The sequence below is a fragment of the Clavelina lepadiformis genome, chromosome 3 (assembly GCF_947623445.1).
Source record: "Clavelina lepadiformis chromosome 3, kaClaLepa1.1, whole genome shotgun sequence".
Taxonomy (NCBI): Eukaryota; Metazoa; Chordata; class Ascidiacea; order Aplousobranchia; family Clavelinidae; genus Clavelina; species Clavelina lepadiformis.
Window position 1 is genome coordinate 19,786,279 of NC_135242.1, and position 19,059 is coordinate 19,805,337.

The 19,059-nt window shown below is 40.1% G+C and overlaps 1 protein-coding gene across 1 annotated transcript; it reads left to right on the forward strand.

The window, feature by feature from the left end:
• The first annotated feature begins 222 nt into the window (after positions 1-222).
• On the forward strand, positions 223-16,220 carry LOC143448253 (uncharacterized). Its single transcript, XM_076947893.1, has 37 exons — positions 223-263; positions 331-516; positions 692-741; positions 2,749-2,800; positions 6,074-6,169; positions 6,528-6,662; positions 6,745-6,906; positions 7,041-7,214; positions 7,363-7,440; positions 7,625-7,735; positions 7,833-7,886; positions 8,056-8,163; positions 8,273-8,380; positions 8,456-8,651; positions 8,734-8,997; positions 9,075-9,283; positions 9,570-9,752; positions 9,847-10,024; positions 10,134-10,328; positions 10,410-10,712; positions 10,797-10,976; positions 11,090-11,197; positions 11,282-11,389; positions 11,493-11,627; positions 11,756-11,998; positions 12,147-12,326; positions 12,401-12,508; positions 12,641-12,757; positions 12,850-12,930; positions 13,010-13,126; positions 13,235-13,396; positions 13,532-13,788; positions 13,866-13,974; positions 14,098-14,289; positions 14,412-14,563; positions 14,673-14,807; positions 15,056-16,220. The coding sequence occupies exons 3-37, from the start codon at positions 722-724 to the stop codon at positions 15,335-15,337; spliced, it is 5,292 nt and encodes a 1,763-aa protein (XP_076804008.1). The 5' UTR covers positions 223-263; positions 331-516; positions 692-721; the 3' UTR covers positions 15,338-16,220.
• Positions 16,221-19,059: the final 2,839 nt, after the last annotated feature.

Below are 19,059 nucleotides of genomic sequence, written 5' to 3' on the forward strand. Positions count from 1 at the left end.
GGCGGACGTTCAGCGAGCTTTGCCTTTTCAGACAAACTTATCGCCCACCGGCAAACTCGCATCGGCGGGGAGTGATTTTCTAACCTACGGCGATGAAATGCTGGGAGAGTGGAGTGACAATAAAGAAACCGAGATGGCGATCGAAGAAAAAAAGAGAGAACGCCAAGAAAAAAAGAAAAAAGGAGAAAGAGTAAGTTATTTCTTTTTTCGTTTCTCTCCGCCGGGATTGCTGACGGTTTGGGCAACTGCGAGCTGATGGCAGGGTGAGATCAGAGTTAAAGTTTTTAGATATTCTGCGATATTTTGTAATTTCTTTATGTTTCATATTAGGAATTTCAAATACTACGCCCCGTATGCAATCAGAAGGGGCTCAGGATAGGCTGGATCCATTTAGCTTGGCTAGATTGCTTTAGTATCGGCTTGCTGGTTTATCCGTTATAAACTGCTTATTCAGAATCGGATCTTCGGTGAAATTTTCAGCGACCGCCGAAATCACGCAGCTCTGCTGCGGTGAAAGTACGTCATTCTTGCGTATACGGTTTTTACTTCAGAAAAATCTTAGCTGCTATATTTTGAGAACTAAGCGAAGTTATTGAAGCTGTCTAATATATACATGTGAAATTAATTTTTACTTGGAAGAGTTTGCGCATTTAAAACATATCGTAATATTAACAATTTCTTATACTTGCAGCACACAGAAGACTTCTAAAAGACTTCAGCTATGGCAGTCAGATATTACAGGTAAGTTTTGAAGTAGCTATCAGCTTATTTCTGTATGAATATTGGTACGAATAAGAAAGTCACGTTATGTGTCTAGTTTGCTTCACTTGAACTTTATGTTTGAGCTGAGAACATCTGTTTGTGTCGAGCTCTTTGGTATATTTGGCCTGTTGCACAGTCTTTCATCAACCTGAGTAGAGTGACTGGCAATTAAATAAAGATTTATTAGTTACCCCTAGTGTGTGAAATAGGAACTCCTATTGGTAATTTATGTGTTCTTAACGATTAAATTGTGTGTATTGTTGACTTATCACGGCCGTTTTTAGAGCATGAAAGCTATAGCTTTCAAAACCAAACAATATCCCGCATACTGTCATACGGGTTATGTTTCGATTTACAAATGCAATATATACACTTATACATTTTATAAACAGGCTACAGATTTGCCTGGTACCTGCTAAAGCTTTTCATTTGGAATCGTGGTAGCTAATTTATTGACCACTGAAAACTATTTTAGTCATATTCTATAACTGGGCTAAAATTAATGTTCAGTATGAATAGGCGTCGAAAGGAATATATCATAACACAGCAAAAACGCATTTAATTACTAAGATAAAAAGCAGGATTCACAAGTGCGGCCCAATCAAGATGATGTTTGCATTGATAAGTAATTTGTGTTCGCCGATAATAATAGTTCTACCGATCTCGAAGGACATGATGTGTAACATTTTGTAAGACTTCGTCTGTCTGCTGTCTAGATCATATAAATGCAACTGGTGTGGTGGTGGTGGTGGTGCTCAACTGGTGTGGAAGACTCTGTAGTTAATCAAATAGTATTTAATATTTTATTACAGCTTGTCTTAAAAGTAGTTATCTTAAATTTACAACATCAAAAACCCCATTTTTCGTCATTTTATTTTTAGTGTGGTCTACACCTTTGGGGCTACCAATTTATATGTGACATAGGAACGTTTTTAGTAGGTAATTTGCACCTTATCTGAAACAATAGATCTAAGCAGGACAAGTAGCACCGTTTGAGATAACTGGTTTTGGTGAATATATTTTGACTTAATCAAGCTACGCAAGCCCAATCAAGCCGAGAAATGCGAATAAACTAGTGTAGCATGCAAGAACGATGAAGCACTTTGATAATTATGCCATTTCACAATAGAAGTAAAGACCTATATTTTATGCGCGTCTGTGCCATGTTGACACTGTTACAAACTACAGTGTATAGCAGATGAGCAATTTTCTAGATTTACTTGGAAATTTGTCTTTATTGGGATTACGTGATGGTGGTCCGAGAATCCTCCCATTTTAACCTTTCAGTTAAACATAAATAAGTCAACGCTCTTCACAAGTTAACCAGCAAATTTTGTATCGAACGCATTGCTTGGCAACTTTATCTTTAACTTGAGACAGCTTAACCGGGACTGAGAGTGAGAAGTTGTCATAAAAACAGCGATATTAAGCCGGCGTTGAAAAAACCTTGTTGTATTTACCGGCCAGTTCCAAATAAGGTATAAGTTCATTTCGTGAGATCAAGTGCCCGTGTGGTTGTTTGTGCTACACAAAACAAACGGTGCATTTCTGTCATTTGCGATTTTATAAATTAGCATCATGGCTTTTTTTGAAAGATGTTCTAATTAATTCAATATGCACGGTCGTCCGTGAAATGAGAACATAAGCACAGTTTACCTGTAACTAAAAACAAATATTTTCTTTGCCTTTGCCTTTGCGTGGTCACCAATACTGTGGTTATGGAGGTCAATGTATCGATAAAAAAACTATTATAAGATGAAAGTTAGTAGTGAAATTAGGAATACAACCCCGAAAAGATTTGATATCGTAAAAGTAATCAACTAGATATTTATCTACTTTGTGTAAAGAAATGATTGACAAACGTCTTCTGTTGCGATACGAGTTGCAATACAATTATCTATTTCTTACAATTATAATTAGTCTGTCGAAAACAGTACTCGTTTGAATTTCGAAAGACTACTTTATCTCTTTTTCAATTGGTTTTAGGCTGCCTATCGTCCTGTTCGGTCTTCTCCTGATTTTACAAGCAATTGCGGAGGTAAGCACTTCTTTTATCAATAGGATTAATTCAAATCTAGTTTTATCACACTCTGGGACAATGCCGTCTTTCTCTCAAAAGTTAGTCATTTGTCATTTTGCTCAAGTTGTTTTGTTTCCGGCCGACATAGGCTGAAATTCATATAGATCTTCACAAAGTGGGCGGTCGTTTGTCTTGTTTCAGAACACTTTGTTAACGCTTTGTTGTCGTGAGCGTAGTTTTATTTTGATAAATTAGACGCGACTCCTGTTGCAAATTGCTGGAAGTTGTGTATATTACGTCGCCTTCTATGTATATATCCACATGTTTTATTTTAACCGTATAGTTGTCGTAATGCCGGTGCTTAAAGGCAGTATATTGAGATAACCTCAGCCATACAGGACCTGAAGACGTCTCACCAGATGGACCTAAAGATAAACAACTGTCATACACTTTATTTAGGCTGTATATTTAGTGCAATTATCTGAGATCTTTCTTGTCAGTTTAGACGACTAACATAATTCCACCTGAGGAATAACAGGTTCTCACCGGAACAAAACCGTTAATTTTGGAATAAGACCACCACCGAATAGAGTAGGCTATACAAGAGCCACAACGCATTAAATTAACTATAGATAAGATGTGTCAACTTATTCCGATGATCTATTCTTCTATTGATATAAAATTGCATTCTCATAAACCTATATTTTGAGTGGGGGTCAATTTTTTCTAACCCGTTCATGAATGCATTGCATGCCTTCTTACTACATTACTTATTTTTTGATTGACTTTTAAGCCCGTGGGATGAGCTTTGAGCTGATAACCTTTTGAAAAAAACAAGAAAGGTCCTTTTTATAACATTTGTTTGGTATATCGGGCGTGTTTTCCTTTCACAAACAAAAATACCGGTTTGTCTTGCTGGACGTTACTCGGTTTGGAGCTATTTTCGGTAATTCAACATCAATTTTTCCCGTAATTGCCCCTTCCTATTACTATGTGACCTGCCCACAAATTTAGATAACATTGAGTGGTCTAATGGCTTATTCTCGCATTGTTGTTGTTGTCATTATACAAAGCTGTTTTAGGTTGTTAAGGAAATTTCAAAATTTAGATACTTTTTTGTCATCGACCCTGGTTAGCTAATAGGTCAATTTTTCAACTGGCCTAGGAAAATCATAGTTGTCTAATGATATATGATTATCGTGTGACGTCTGACAGTTCAAAGATTAAGATTTGTGACTTAGTACAATGCGTCAATACCTGATTTCTTCAAACCAACTAAAACTTATAGCGATCGGCAATGTTCTTGTTTGATAAGCAACCTAACCAGATGCTGGTCACTTTGTTTTATACAACGCTAGTTGTTTGAGCTACCAACAAACTGTTTCCTTGATGTTTTAGACTTTAGAGCACCTTCAGACAGTATTTGATCGTCTTTTTTATATATAGTCGAATTTTGGTTACTATTTTTGTTACTAAATTTTTGTTTGATGGAAGTGTCGAAAAAGTTTTGTCCGAAACTGATTAACAATAATTGGTGATCCGCTGTATCTAATACACGCATCACGTAACCTGGGTTCAACCACGAATCCTTCAAAAACAACTTTCTTCGACTATCTCCTGAAATGATCAAAGTAATGACAGAAATTACAATTAAACAATAAAAACTGCTCTGCAGCCAGCGTCCTTGGCAAGTTGTGTCGGTTTCCTTTTGTAAATAGGTTTTAGTATGAGTAAGTGTTGGCCGATGTAGGAGTGGAGGAAATTAATGTTGCTGTAAAAACACTTCCTTATTGAACGTGTGTGGTTTTATTGAAAGGAGCTAACGCTGTTTAGATCGGTTAGATCTCAAATCGTCTCTTTAAAGTTTACATTGTAACGGTAATGCAATGACACGTACTAGTGGAATGAGAGATACATATAGGAATATCCATGCTGTATAACCTTTCATTTGCAGTGCACTGTCTAATAATTTTGTTACTCTTGGTTTCTCTGCTTATTAGATTGTTCAGCGATTGTGGCGATCCCTTACTCATTCACTTAAAATAAAACCCGTTAGGTGGCGCGCGTTTCCTCCAGTAGTGGTTTCTAAGTGAAAATAAACAGCTCAAGTTACAGTTTTAAAAGTAGGAAACCTTTTTATTTACAACTTTCCCACAGCACAGTAGAAATGCGCACGGTTCCTGTGGGAATCGCCTTTAATGCGAAAGGGAGTTGCGCGGTTTTTTGTGGCGGTCTTGGCCCTTAATTTCATAATAACAATGAAAGTTGTTGAAATACGCCCCGATTTCTTCGTAAAATAGTTTTATTCACATTAGCGCCGGTGCACCATGTAAACGGTTTAACCCTTGGTATGTATTTGTTCACCTTTCGAAACGTGTGTTTGCAGTTTCCCGTGGTTTCGGCTTTTTGCTATCCATGCACACTGACATTTGAATTACGTACTAGGCTTTAGTTCTTGCATGTTTTAAACATTTAGCGTTTTAAAACTATATTTCTTTGGAAAAGTTACGTTTTGTTGGTGTGGAGTTCACGTACCAAGTAGGCGTCCCGTGTTCTTCTAAGTTAACTTTTCCAAAATCTTAATCAATCCTCACGGTATTCACGCTTTTGTGCATAAGTGGACAGAGACAACGTGCGCCATTCATATCTTGATTTGTAGAACCACGCCGTCTAAAAGAGTGTTTCTTATTCGAGATTTTTGGCTTTGTGACAGTATTTGTTGCCGACTTAAGTTGAAATGGACGCAAACATTTGCTTATGGTCGCGTGGGTTTCCTATGAGCCATTTTTAAAAGAGAAATACGAAGATAACCTGTTGGCCTGAGTGCCCTAATGTAACTAACTAAACCCACATTAATTTAAATGACTTGAATTGCTACATGTGCAAAATTAGCCGTCTATATCTGTTTATTGAAATGATGTTGTAATCGGCAATTGTTTATACCCTGTCTGCGTGCAGCATTTACGTTAAACATTTTTTGTGTAAAATTAAAATCTTAAGTTTATCTTAAATTAAAATTTTTAGACTTATTTCAGCATCTCACAAACCAAGTAACTTAATAGAACACTGCCTGTAATCGATGTTCGGTTTCTCACTTGAGTGTTTTTGTCAGTCAGTACAAATGAAATCATACTCACTACAATTAGGCCTGTGAAACAAAGTAAATTAAGGAAAACATGTACCAGTTTTTGCTGTTTGTGATAACCACATATCAAATTTTATAACTGAAACGAAACTTTTGATGAAGTTATGTCTAAAACCTGAAGGTTTTTTTAAATCGTATTTTTGCAGGAACCACAAAATAAGAAGACGAAAGGGCCTTGCCATGGGCGTGACTGTTCAAAGCTCGGGCCCTGCGCGTATTGCGTTTCGGAGAAAGGACGCAGGGTATGCATGGGACTCAAATAAAAATCTTTTTGTAGTAAATGAAAATTACGTTAGTTTACTTTGTCTTAATGCTTTCTCACTTGATTGTGGCTTGACTGCGCTTAACTAAACATATGGTAACATGATTATAATAGAAAAATTAATTATTATTTACTGCCATGGCATTAATCGGCCATCTCTGTTTGACGAACAAATTAATAATTTCATAACTTTACTGCTTGTCAAATACATTAGCCGTATAACTTTCAATTAGTATTCCTCAAATAGCACTGCATGTCTTTGAAGTACAGTATTAGGATAGGAAGATTAGCTGAACTAGGATTTCCCGAAATTAACCAGATTGTTTATTTTCATACAGGGATTTCCTGGAAGACAAGGTAACCCTGGTCCGCAAGGTTCACAGGGATTTCCTGGACCAGAGGGCTTGATGGGACCCAAGGGAGATGCTGGATTTCCAGGGTTACCTGGTAAACGGGGCAACAAAGGAAGCAGAGTAAGTATATAAGGATACCTGCTCAAATATACTAATCCTTTTTGTGCTTTTGCAAGATACGCTCACAGAAATATTGGTTTAGGGACCTATTGGTGTTCCTGGATTTCCCGGGATCAACGGTGTACCCGGCCATCCAGGCGAATCTGGTTCTAGGGGGCAACCAGGTAAGGAAGGGTGCAATGGAACTATCGGAATGGCTGGTCCTAGAGGCCCTCCGGGTTTGGACGGCTTACAGGGTTTCGATGTGAGTACTGATTTCAATTAAAACTGTTTTGCTCAGCACTAACATATTTGCAGCAAAAATATGCGCGACTACCGCAAGTTAAGCTATGAAGTTACAACAACTTGCACTTTATTATAAATAACCAACGTATTTAGGGTGAACAAGGTATGAAAGGGACAAAGGGTGAACCAGCTATAATAAGAGATGAATCCATGATCAAGGGTGAACGAGGAGACGATGGTCCTTTCGGTCCACGAGGACCCAAAGGTGATTTGGGTCTGCCCGGGCCTATCGGTCCAAGAGGTTATGACGGTCCACCGGGTCCTCCAGTAAGCGAGAATTGTGTCATTCAGTTGTTACGATAACGTTTATAATACACCTGTTATCGACATGAAATTTACTACTTTTTGCCGTTTGTACTCGTCTAAAAGTAAAAGGGTGCAGGTACAGTCATTCCTATAAAACTTCTCTTATCAGGGACCATCTGGTAGCAAAGGGCTTAAAGGTGAGGAAGGACACAAAGGAATCGGGTTTCATGGTGAAAAGGGAGATAAGGTGCTGGTTTAGATCTAAAATAAAAACGCTAAAGCAAAGTCAAAATTTTGTACATAAAAGTATCAGAGCTGTACTCTACTTGTAGAAACATGGCAAAAGTAAGTTAACTTGTTAGATATCTTATTATACTATTAGCTATAACCATATTTCCAGAACAGTTGTTGTTATATTCTCCATCTACTAGGGTGAACCCGGAATAAACGGTGGAGCGGGAACTGACTACTTGGAAGAAACTGGTTCTGACAACTTTGTCCCACCTACGAAACCTGGACCGCCTGGTAAAAATGGAACAAAGGTAAAGATCTGTTAAACGAGACAACATTTTATCTTTGCTATCGAAAACAAATCATAGTGGAGTCTTGGAGGTGCTAAAAATGACATAATTGTTTTAGGGAGACAAGGGAGAGCGCGGAATGTTTGGAAATGACGGATTTCCCGGAGAAGTGGTAAGTTGATATGCAGAATACCTTTTGCCGGGCAAAACTTGCTTCGTTGCTTAGTAACACTTTAGCCAGCATACGAGTACAGTTCATTTGCGACTTTGCCTTTTGTTTGAGTAAATTGTCGTTGACCTTTTTAACTTTATTTCTCATATGCATTTTACTTCTTATGCAGGGCTTCAAAGGAAACCAAGGGATCAAAGGAGAGAAAGGTGTTAGGGGACCGGCAGGATCACGTGGTCCTCCTGGCGTACCTGGTTCGAATGGATTCGACGGAAGAAAGGTGAATGGTTAATAAAATAACAGCCAACCTCGCGGTGGTTATCTTTAAAAGTATTACCAATAAATGCATTGACAAGGAAAGCATCGCTAAGTTTAAAAGGTACATGCAGGGTGGAAGAGGTGAAAATGGAATTCCTGGAGAGGATGGTGAACAAGGTATGAAGGGCGAATCCGGCGAACGGGGTCCCTACGGACTTCCTGGACCACTTGGACGCCAGGTATCACATACCGACTGTGTAACTATTCAATCGCCATTCACATTATATTGATTTTATTGCTGAATAATCTGACAGGGGTTGCAAGGACCCACTGGGCCCCCTGGAATGCCCGGTCCTGCTGGTAGGCTGGGCATGCGGGGAAGCGATGGCTTGCCTGGTGAGAACGGATTAGATGGCCCACTTGGTGATAAGGGTTTACCGGGTGAGCCCGGTCTGCAAGGAAATCAAGGTTTGCCAGGCATTGGACCGAAAGGTGTTGATGGAGAAAGAGGTAACGACTTTGGGGACAGAGAAATGTGCTAGTTATTATATCAACACCTTTATGTTTTCATGTTACCTTACATGTTTTGCAGGAGCTACTGGACTGACTGGACCCAATGGGCCCCAGGGACTTCAAGGCGTTGTCGGTCCAAAAGGTGAAAGAGGTGCTCCTGGTGACTCAATTCCAGGTGAAAGTGGCCGTGACGGACCGTCAGGACAGACTGGTACTCAAGGCCCATCTGGTGCACGAGGCCAGCCTGGAGAACCTGGAAGAGTATTATCTCCTAATGGAACAATGATCGGACCCCCGGGACCACCTGGAAGGCCTGGAATTAGGGGGTCAAAGGGGTTAAAAGGTTTGGCTTGCGATTGATAACAAAGTATTAAAGGACTTAAGTTGTCAAATGTAATATTTTTGTTTTATCCTGAAAAGGTTCTTTCGGCGTGATTGGATTGACTGGACCTAAAGGGGAGAAAGGAGGAGAGTGTGCATGTGAGGATGCCATTGGCGAAAAAGGAGATGTTGGTGCCTCTGGACCAGACGGTCTTTCAGGGGTGCCGGGTCTGCCAGGTATCAGAGGACGAGATGGTGAACCCGGTGAGCCTGGTGAGCAGGGAAGGAAAGGCACAGATGGATTCGCTGTATGTTTGCTTTTCTGCTATACACGTTTGTTGGTCAAAGTCGTTTTAGTTTGTTTAAGTAATTTTCTTGGCCTTCACATGTAATTTTCCAACATGCTTTTTGACAAATTTCCAAAAATAAAATCATTTTGTAAAAGGCCCAATAAGGTACACAACATCAATTTATTATACATTTAATTAATAAAAAATATTTAATAAAAATATTTAATAATTATTTTATTATTTATAATAATAATTTATAATAATAATTTTATTATTTAATAAAAATACATTTTTGATTGTATAGGGAGGTATAGGTCTTACCGGCCCAGCTGGTGCAAAAGGAGCTAAAGGGGAACCGGCTAAAGTACCAGCTGTGGTGGGAGAGAAGGGAGAAATGGGATTGCCAGGCGGCCAGGGGCCTCCTGGTATTTCCGGTCTCATAGGCCAAGACGGAAGAGATGGAAGGAGAGGCCCAAGAGGAGAAAAGGTAATTTGCTTAGCATCATTTTCATACAGCTATTGGGAATACGTTTCGGTAAAAATAGGTGTACTTAACTCTGTATATTTATGGTTCAACTTAGGGTGAACAAGGTCCACCGGGTGTCCCAGGTATTGAAGGCGTCAAAGGCTTCCAAGGACCTACTGGAAGAGAAGGAAGACCGGGACGAGATGCTTTTGGACTGCCAGGTCCGATTGGTTTTAAAGGAGAAAAAGGAGACGAAGGTTCAACAGGACTTAGAGGATTTCCTGGAGAGAAAGGTCCATTATTAACCGTATAAATTGTAGTTACTTCATTCTAAACGCTGGTTTCGTTTCTTACGATTCTGTGCATTTTACAAGCTTGTACTCACATGTAATTTTTTCATAGGTGTTCCCGGAGAAACTATTATTCCCGGGCCCTCTCCCAAAGGAGAAAAAGGTAGTCCAGGCTTGCTAGGAATCAACGGTGTGGCTGGTGAGAAAGGATCTCAAGGCCCACTTGGTCCAGAAGGGCCTAGCGGAGAAAAAGGCCGCCCTGGCGATGTTGGTGAACCAGGAGCTGTGAGCGCCCCTGGACAACCAGGTAGCCAACCTCAATGTGTGTTGACATTAAGAATTCTGACGACAATATTTCAGAGATAAAACAATGAAACAAACTTTTCAGGGCTACCGGGACCAAGGGGTGACAAAGGTGTGAACGGAATGATCGGTGTGCCAGGGGCTAGGGGTAAACCGGGAAAAGATGGTGAGTACGGTGATGATGGTCCTAAAGGTGAATCCGGACAGTCATTACAAGGCAGGCCTGGACGACCTGGCTTGCGGGGAGAACCAGGATTAGATGGGTTCCCTGGCGATGAAGGCCCCCGCGGTTTCCCGGGCCTTGCTGGTACTCCAGGACTTTCAGGATTGCCTGGGGAAGACGGGACTCAAGGCGACGCGGGCCTTTCAGGGCCAACTGGTGCCAAAGGTAGTTCGACTGTTTGATTGAATTGTAGCCTACGAGTATAAGAAAAATGTTCGTATTTTTCACCAATCGAATGCTGAAATTTAGGTGAAAAGGGAGAACCTGCTGAAAACGGACGACCTGGTTTCCCTGGTCCGCCAGGTGGACGAGGACCTGTTGGATTGCCAGGTGAATTTGGTGAGAAGGGTGACAGAGGCCGACCTGGTCCGCCTGCAAGTGGTCTTCTAAAAGGGGAGAAAGGCGCTAATGGCTTACCTGGTCCAGCTGGTGAGTGCGTTGAGTTGTTAAAGATTTTTAAATAAAAATTACATTACAATCAAAACCAAGAACAGATATGCTTTTGTAGCAAGTTTGTGCATTTTTCAAACTCTTTTTTGTAGGAGATGATGGTGAGGACGGTGCACCTGGTCTGCCCGGTTTAAATGGACGCAATGGTCTTGATGGATTTCCAGGTCAACAAGGACTGTCTGGAGAAGATGGACCAGCCGGTGAGATTTTGCTCCTTATTAATCTAACATAACGCCGGAAAACATCGCAGTGCTCTTAAGTATTTTTTGGTTTTTATGATGCAGGACCTCCCGGTGAACTTGGGTCTCCTGGAGGTATCGGGCCAAAGGGAAATCCTGGTTTAAATGGATTAGAAGGGATGCATGGTTTACCTGGAATGAAAGGGAAAGCAGGTTAGTCTAAATATTAATGTAGTTAAGGCACAAAAATCTGCCTTGCTTTACGAGTTTCAACACTCAGTTAATTATAAATTCATTTCCTTTAAATTTTTTTAAGGCACGCCTGGAGAGACTGGAGAAGCAGGTCCTAAAGGAGAAAAAGGTGAAATGATGATGCCAACAAAAGATGATCTACGGGACGTATCTGGCATTAAAGGAGAGAGAGGAAACACTGGACCTGCTGGCTTGGCAGGTAGCTAACTTAATAGATTCCATGACCACATCTTACTTTTAGAACGTCTATGTCAGAAGGTTTCGCTACCTTATAAATTGTATTATCTCGCACAATGTTTCGAAACCATTTCTTTGCTTTTTCACAAGGTCCAACTGGCGAAAAGGGAGAACCTGGCGAGGCAGGTGATGTCGGGCCGAAAGGTGAATTTGGTGAGCCTGGAGTTGATGGAATTCCTGGTGCTGATGGTCCTCGAGGTGCTAGAGGCCAAAAGGGAAGAAGAGGCGACCGCGGACTTATCGGTTTCCCGGGCTTGACAGGGCCGCATGGATTCCCTGGACCACAAGGCGTAACTGGATTAGACGGCGAGACCGGAGCGCCTGGGCTTAAAGGTAAAACGAAATACTGCATCCTCTAAAACAAACCTTACCATATTCCCAAAAGAAGTTGTTTCCTGAAATATATAGGCTAATTTTGTAAACACACCGTCGGTTAAATGCTTGCCTACTTCATTATTTCGTCATATAATTGTGAATTTAGGTGAATCTGGTGACATTGGGCCACCTGGTCGACCGGGTGCAGACGGAACAGATGGAGTAGATGGTCGGGATGGCGAAAAAGGTCTTCCTGGACCGCAAGGTTTCCGCGGTAGTAATGGTTTGTACGGACAAATTGGAACCAAAGGAGAGAAGGGTTTTAGAGGTTTCACTGGTCCAGCAGGTAATTAAAATGTAATTAAAATTTTGCCCCAGCATTTAAACATGCAAAGGATTAACCAAGGTTTGTTTTGATAGGATTTGATGGAGAAGTTGGTATGAAAGGTGATCAAGGCTTACCTGGGTTAAACGGGCAACCGGGTGAAAACGGTTTTCCAGGAATGAAGGGACAAAAAGGAGGAAAAGGTACATTTTAACTCAATTACTCTTTGCCGTCGTTAGGTTTACCAAGATCATTGGCAGCAAACAAATTTTTCAAGTAAGTAAAGTTTATTTCTCTTATATATTGGACTTAGGAAAACCCGCATTTTCTAACAGGTAATGCCGGTGGACCTGGTTTCGACGGTGAGGATGGTACAAAAGGAGAAGTTGGACCTAAAGGTTATCCAGGACGTTCAAATGTACCAGGCCCCGAGGGAGAACAGGGCCCGAAAGGTACGAGCTCAAAACCGAGCAATATAAATTAAAAAGACTCTAATCAGCACTTTTAATAGTTAATTCACATTTTTCTTTCTCTTGTTGAACAGGTATCATGGGTGAGCCAGGTAGTATAGGCCTCCCTGGTATAATTGGCTTACCAGGTGAACAGGGCATGAAAGGAAGTCCAGGTAATCCTTTGTTTTAACGTGTTTATATTGTTTTAACCTGAAAATCATTTAATTATATTTTATTATCTTATTCGTTTAGGACCGGAGGGCTTTGAGGGACCACTAGGTAAACAGGGAGATACTGGACTTCCAGGATTTCCTGGTGAAAAGGGTGAACAAGGATTAACAGGATCACCTGGAGCTTCTGGTCGCAATGGTAATACAGCATGCACATGTTACGACACTCTTTACAATTCCCCCTCCCATAAATTTGCTTAGCGTTGTTGACAACTAAGAAACATTAAACATGGCAAATATCTCAAAGGTGAACCTGGTTCAGACGGCGAAGATGGTCCTCTTGGAAGGCGGGGACTGCGTGGAAGCAAGGGCCAGCCTGGTCCTCCTGGACTTTCAGGCACGGATGGTGTTCCTGGGAGTGTAGGAGCAGTAGGAAGACCTGGACGTGAAGGCGCTGATGGACCGAAAGGTATTTTTCACATCTTTGTAGCCTATATGTTGCCCTTTGAATAACAATCTTAAAGCTTGTCTCTTCTCTAAGTTTTATTTTCAAATCCATCATCACTTTACTAAACTTTTCCTTTTTTGCTTTCCTTTGCTGTAGGATCCAAAGGTGGAAAGGGAGTCATTGGGTTACCTGGCCTCAAGGGTGAGGAAGGTTCCCAGGGTTTCGCTGGCTTGTCCGGACAGCCAGGATTCCCAGGCCCAATTGGCGATAGAGGAGAAAAGGGCACGCCAGGACGTTCGATTGAGCCGACTGAGTTACTGCCGGGCCCTATGGGTGATGCTGGTCCTCCTGGGTTACCAGGATTTTCGGGTCAGAAGGGAAGATCTGGATTACCTGGTCCAATTGGTTTCAAGGTTTGCTTTCAAAATTTCTCAACACAACGGTAGCTGAAAATGATAAATGTGGCTTAATTGGAGGCTTTTGTATTCAGGGTGAACCAGGTGACCGTGGATTTGACGGCCGCAATGGTATACCAGGAAACCCGGGTCCCGCAGGAAATCAGGGCCCTCAGGGCTTCAATGGAATGAAAGGCAACCCAGGTAGGTTTGCTCAATAAATGTGTCTGAGTTTGTAAGTAGACGATTGACGTTGGGCTGGAAACCAAACTTTTCCATTTGTTCGACTCACCTACATGTAAATAGTATCATAAACATTGCTTTTAGGACGAGATGGTGTGCGGGGACGAAATGGAGAACCGGGCCCAGCCGGACACGTGAGACCCAGTGGTCAGCTAGTTGTTCGTCACAGCCAGACAACCGATATACCAGGTTGTCCGGCCGGAATGAGAAAGCTGTGGGACGGTTTCAGTTTGCTCTATTTGGAAGGAAGTGAAAAAGCACACGGACAAGATTTGGGTAAGCAAAATAAACCGGCGTTACTTGCGCTACACGGTTTGTTACCTCAAATACAAGCTTGGTGACTTCATAAACTTATGGACAGCATTCCACGTACGATTATGTCATTATTTGTTTTCCAGGTCAGGCAGGATCGTGTTTGCGAAGGTTTAATTCCATGCCCTTTTTATACTGTAATACAAACGGTGTATGTAAGTACAGTGCGCGCAATGACAAATCCTATTGGTTGTCTACTACCGCTCCCATTCCAATGATGCCTGTAAATACAACTGTGGTAAGTACCGAAACATGTAACAGTCGGAATTATATCGGGGCGAACAGCTGACGCAAACTTTAATCAGATAGTTACAGCTTATTAATGTTGAATTTGTTATTGATTTCAGGTGCAAGAACACATCAGCCGCTGTTCTGTCTGCGAATCAAATTCACTCGCAATGGCCGTACACAGTCAGAGTATCTCTGTACCAAATTGTCCAAACGGTTGGAGCAGTCTCTGGTTTGGCTACAGCTTTGCTATGGTGAGCATTTCTCCTTCAAATATAATTATGCAAAATTTTTAGCGGCATATGATACACATAAAATGCGACAACTCTAAACAATAAACAACTAGAGGATAGTTTATCTGATACGTACAAAACGCCACGCCCAACACTTTGTGAACGGGGCCACGAAGTTGCCTTATGAGGCAGTCATGCCCGTTGGAGACAATACCATAAAGGCAGACACTATTACTGTGTGTATAACAACCACTTATTTGTTCTCGCAGCACACTGCGGCTGGAGCGGAAGGCGGCGGCCAGTCACTATCAAGCCCCGGGTCATGTCTGCAAGATTTCCGCGCCACGCCGTTTATTGAATGCAACGGCGCTCGAGGCCATTGCTTTTATTATGCCAACCAATTCAGCTTTTGGCTAACAACGATCGAAGAAGAGGAACAGTTCGCAAAGCCTGCGAGGGAAACCCTAAAGTCGAGAAACTTGCGAACGCGAGTAAGCCGTTGTCAAGTTTGTACAAGACTAGCGACATCTAGCGGACTTTTTATAACGTAAGGACATTACCAACTGCTGCCACCTTGTGTAGCGAACGTCACTACTTGGTTAAATCTGCTTTAATTAGTAAATTCATTTTTATTGAAAAATCAAACATTTGGCTTGTAATGAGAGTTTTAACAAAACACAAGCCACGCGAATAAGTTATGCGACGTCACATATGATTAGTTTACTCTGCTGGTAGCAAGTAACAGACTAATATTTTTCGGTGCTTTCGTTATTGCGTTTATATTGTATTCAGCATATTTTGTGTATAATGCCTTTTGTTTTAATTGTGTGTATGGTTTCTTTGTCATGTACCTGTTTGCCAAACACAAATTTTGGCAAAAAATTTATGCTTAGCGAAGACCAGGGAGTCATTCAATGCGTTTACGTTCAGCTTTTGTTTCCGTACCAGCATATTTTCCAGTGTTTTTGTCATCCGTATTTTGCTTGACACGCTTTTCTACTCTGGTTTTTGTAGTAAAACTCGACTGCACCATCGACTTTTTTTCAGCCGTCCTACACCTTTCTTTTCTTTAAACCAGTTGCCTATTCAACATGTTAACGTGTTAAGCACCTTAGCATGTTAAGATATTTTACTTATTACATACTCTGTCCGCCCAAACATATAAGTCTTCGAATTCTTAACGGTAAGTATGCACAGAGAAGATAACGTACACCTAAAGTTTTAAAATATTTCTTGGCTTTTGATAAGAAATTGCGCATCACACATTCCTGTACACGCGGGTTATATTTGTAATGGTTGTGTGTTGACAAGCGCCGTCCGTGCGCTTTTCTAAACCTTCGGATCAAATCTCGTGTTATTTCGCATTACTCTCAAGTGACAAGTTGAAACAACCCAAAACTTCCGTGCTGTAATAATAAACAAAGTTTATGGAAAGCTGTCTGTTCTTACATTTTGCTGGTAGCTATTATATAATGCTTTTTAGTCAGGTCTTTCTAATTTAGAAGCGTATATGAGGTAAATATCTGAACATATAATTTCAGGAAATATTTAGGCTCCATAGAACTCAACAAATATTGATAAGTTTTTTTATTTTAGCAGAATATGTTGTAATTATCCATAATGTTTCTACACGTTGTCATACAACATTTAGAAGTATATCACGTTTATCACTGCTGTGACAATTAAGTTTTTTATTATTACTACTATATTACGTTGCTACTATTGTTAACTAGTCGCAGTTTGTTCAGGACAGGAGTCATTCGTTGGTTGCTAATTAGCTGTATGAACTATATTTAGAATAGGGGTAAGTTTTGTAAATCGAACCTCTGTGTAAAGTGGTCCACTCCTGCTCTGAGATTACTTTCAAATAGCTTGATGCTTTAACGGTCACGTAACTTAAAACAGTTACGAAAAAAGACGAAAAAATGTTGTGTTCTCTGCTGGCAAACCTCTGAGGTATTAGGGGCTCGATAGCAACAGAGAAATGAAAGGTGTGAGAGCTTGGGGGCCATTGCGCAAAATTTAGAGAGCGAAAAACTGAGAAGAAAAGATGAAATGAAAAAAATCTCGGACAGTTTGTGTTTTGAAAGAAAAGTAAAATTTTATGTTAGTCGAATTTTGTGTCGAGTTAGTAGTGCGTAGGCCTAAATGAGTAAACGAAAACGTCACGCTTCAAAGCGGAGAGAGAGCAAAATTATGAAATTATGAAAATAATTCAAAAATTACAAAATCAAACTTTATAAAACAAACATGGACAGATAACTGAACCTTTTTTAGGAAAAGTCACCAAATTTCAAGTTTCTACAGCAAAAGTGCAACTGTAGCCTACGCCACGTTTTGCCGTGACTGTGTGCAGGGTCGGCCACGACATGGGGTAGATGGGGTTAAACATTATACCTGTTCCATCTCTATGGGTATGACTCACACTCTGTTTGTTTCCGAGTATTGTTATTATTTTTTTTTCGTTTATAAATTGCATTCACACAAGTGAACCGTTTCCATTTTCAAGTTCATTTTTCCCGTAAGTCAAAGCAGTTAATTTATGGCAAACAAAATAGTTAGCCTATCATTTGCGAGTTTTTCAAATTTCCTAATGTTTTCTATAAATTTCTATTCCAACTCCATGGCGATCTGAATGTTAGCTAAAATTATTAAAAATTTCAAAAAAAGCCGCTTTTACAACAATCTTTTATGCGACAACGACAAACAATAAGGTTGAGGATACAAGATATAGGCCTATGTTTAGAAGCAGGAACAAATGGACTCAAATTTTTTGCAATGTAGTAATCCGGAGATAACAGCTAGCTAGTGAACGGTTATATCCGAAGAGACACAAAACTTACTAAATGGTATAACAATATTTATCATCGAACAGAAAAAAATTTATGCACTACTTAAACTCGGCGACGATACCTCACCGCTCCAGCTCGGTCAGGCGGATGTTCCATTGGAAATTGGAAACACATTTTATTTTTTTTATGTTGCACGAATTTCGAACTGTTCTTCGCAGTACCCGAACAGAGACAGGTTTCGTTCACAGCTCTTTCGCTGCAGGGTATTTCATTGGCAGTGCGCGGTAATCGAACCCTGTTTGCATTTTTAAGAGTCAGACGCTCAAACCGAACCACAATCGACCGTTTATGTCACAACGTTAATGCTGTCTTGGCATAAGCTACACATCTTTTAAAAAATCAATTTTTGTATTTTTTCAGGTATAGCTCAAAAGGTTATCGAAGAAATCAAGCGTCGTTAGCATGACAATGGTTAATAGGGTTAATAATTGGTTAATAGGGAGAAAGTTGTCTTTTCCTTGCAGGAATTAGGTTGACAGTTGACACAACCAGATTGAATAATCTGTTTAAAAGATATCTGAAAAAATGAAAAGATTTGGATATAAATAAATTACTGATATCCATAAAACATTGTATCTTCACTCGCCAGCAATTTAAATTTTTTGATGAATGGTTAATAGGGAGAAAGTTGTCTTTTCCTTGCAGGAATTAGGTTGACAGTTGACACAACCAGATTGAATAATCTGTTTAAAAGATATCTGAAAAAATGAAAAGATTTGGATATAAATAAATTACTGATATCCATAAAACATTGTATCTTCACTCGCCAGCAATTTAAATTTTTTGATGGACTTCTATCATTTGTAACAATATTTTTGATGGACACATTTGCTTTAAATATACGCTACGTCACACCAGTGGGGTCAAAGGTAAAAGAGCTCAACTGTAAATACCAGAGAGATATGCAATGACTGAACTGATATTAGATCAGAAAACTGCAGGTAACTTGTGGTGTAGCCGAGTATGGAAGTAATTTTATGGGGTGCTGTCTTAGAAATGATTTTTTTTATTTGGACGTATAGGGTAGTTCAATAGGTAAAACTTGGTTCAATATTAGGCCTTATATTTCATATTCTTGCTTTCTAACTATAGCCTATAAGTTCAAGAAGGTATGAAAAGATTAGTTCACTTGCTATACCATACTGTGTTTGCAAGTGAAGTTGTAGTCATGTACAAGCAAGCATGTACATTCTGTATTGTGTTTAAAATCATTTTTTAAAGAAAATTGATTTATCTCGTTATTACCGTGATACTTTTGAGTGGAAAGGATTTTAATCAGCAAATATTTTTAAACTACTTTCTGCAGAATAAATTATAGATATGAGAAGATGATGAAAAGCAATATGAAATAGCCTAGAGTAAAACTGAGATAGTAATATTTGCTCATAAACGAGTTTGCTCCTTACAGCCTTCCTCATAGA